At 73.6% G+C, this 1259-nt stretch overlaps 1 protein-coding gene across 1 annotated transcript in view; it reads left to right on the forward strand.

Annotated features, from left to right (window-relative positions):
• CARNS1 (carnosine synthase 1) overlaps positions 16-1259 on the forward strand; it is a gene marked incomplete at its 5' end in the record, with an annotated part of 5800 nt that continues 4556 nt past the window's right edge. Inside the window, 3 exons of the mRNA XM_021402012.1 lie at positions 16-313; positions 549-638; positions 728-1206. Of these exons, the coding sequence (XP_021257687.1) occupies positions 16-313; positions 549-638; positions 728-1206 (867 nt within the window). The remainder of the gene's footprint in view (positions 314-548; positions 639-727; positions 1207-1259) is intronic.

Here is a 1259-nt window from a genome sequence, read left to right on the forward strand (position 1 = left end):
CCGCCCCCTCCCCGCCCCGTGCCCGTCACGGTGCCCCGCGGCGTGGCTGTGCGGTGCCAGCTCGGCCGTGCCCCGTCGCAGCTCTCCGTGGACCGGCTGAGCGCTGAGCAGGCTCTGGGCATGAAGGAGCAGGAGTGGGCCGGCCCCGAGGCGCTGTGCCCGGGCTGGCAGGACGAGGAGGTGTCCGACGGCGAGGGTCCCGAGGATGGTGGGGACCCCGACCCCACGGCCCACGCCTACGAGGTGCTGCAGCACGCCCTGCGCCAGGAGGGGATGCCCCTCACCGTAGACCGCAGCAGCCAGCCACGCACTGGTATGGGTCCGGGGGGCCGTGGGGAGGTGGGGTGGTGGGATGGGGCCGGACCGGGGCACGGTGTGGCCTGGGGGTGTAGGGCCAGGTTTGGGGTCGTGCTACGGGGCCGTGGTGCTGGGCTGGGGTCACAGTGCTGGGCTGCGCCCGGCTGGGGACACAGCGCCGGGCTGAGGGCACAGGCTGCTCGCGTGGGGTGGCAGCGGGTCCCACGCGCCCTACCACCGCCTTGCCACAGGATTTGGCCCGCTGGATATGACCGTGTGCGTACTGGGCTCCCCCACCGCCTTCCTGCCCGTCTTGCTGGAGGGTGGCACCCGCTGCCCAGGTGAGTGCGGCCCCGTCCCCCCAGCCTGGCACCCAGCAGCCCCCCAGCGCGTGGGGACACGGCCGCTGCTCATCCCGTGCCACCCGCAGGTGCCATGGTGCTGTGCCTGGCACCCGCCTGGGCCAGCCGCGTGCCCTCGGAGACGTCACCGGGCGCGTGGTCCCTGCTGCTCTCCAGGGGGGTCTCCTTCGAGGCAGGGGGCTGCAGCGCCCTGGAGGAATTTGTGCCTCCCCGGCGTGCTACCTACGTCACCGGCACCTTTGGGTCCGAGGGCAGCTGGGAGGGTGAGCTGGCCCGTGACCTTGACTGCCCCACCGGGGGCTCAGCGCCGCTGGCACACTGGTTGGAGGACCCCCTGCTCTCTCGCTGGTCGCTCTCCGCCCGCGCTGGCCTGCCCGTGCCCCCCACCCTGGCCTTCGTCACGGGGCTGTGGGAGACCCTGCCCGAGGAGCCCACACCCCCCGGGGTGCGCCTGGTGCGGCTGCAGGACCCCCAGGGCCAGGAGAGCCTGGTGCGGGATGAGGTGGGCTCCTTCCTGGGGGGCAGCACCATGCAGCCCTATGAGCAGGTGGGCAAAGCAGGGGGGACGTGGCGCAATTGTGGGGGACGGGGAGGGTGCCG

The sequence above is a fragment of the Numida meleagris genome, chromosome 6 (assembly GCF_002078875.1).
Source record: "Numida meleagris isolate 19003 breed g44 Domestic line chromosome 6, NumMel1.0, whole genome shotgun sequence".
In the NCBI taxonomy this organism is placed as follows: domain Eukaryota; kingdom Metazoa; phylum Chordata; class Aves; order Galliformes; family Numididae; genus Numida; species Numida meleagris.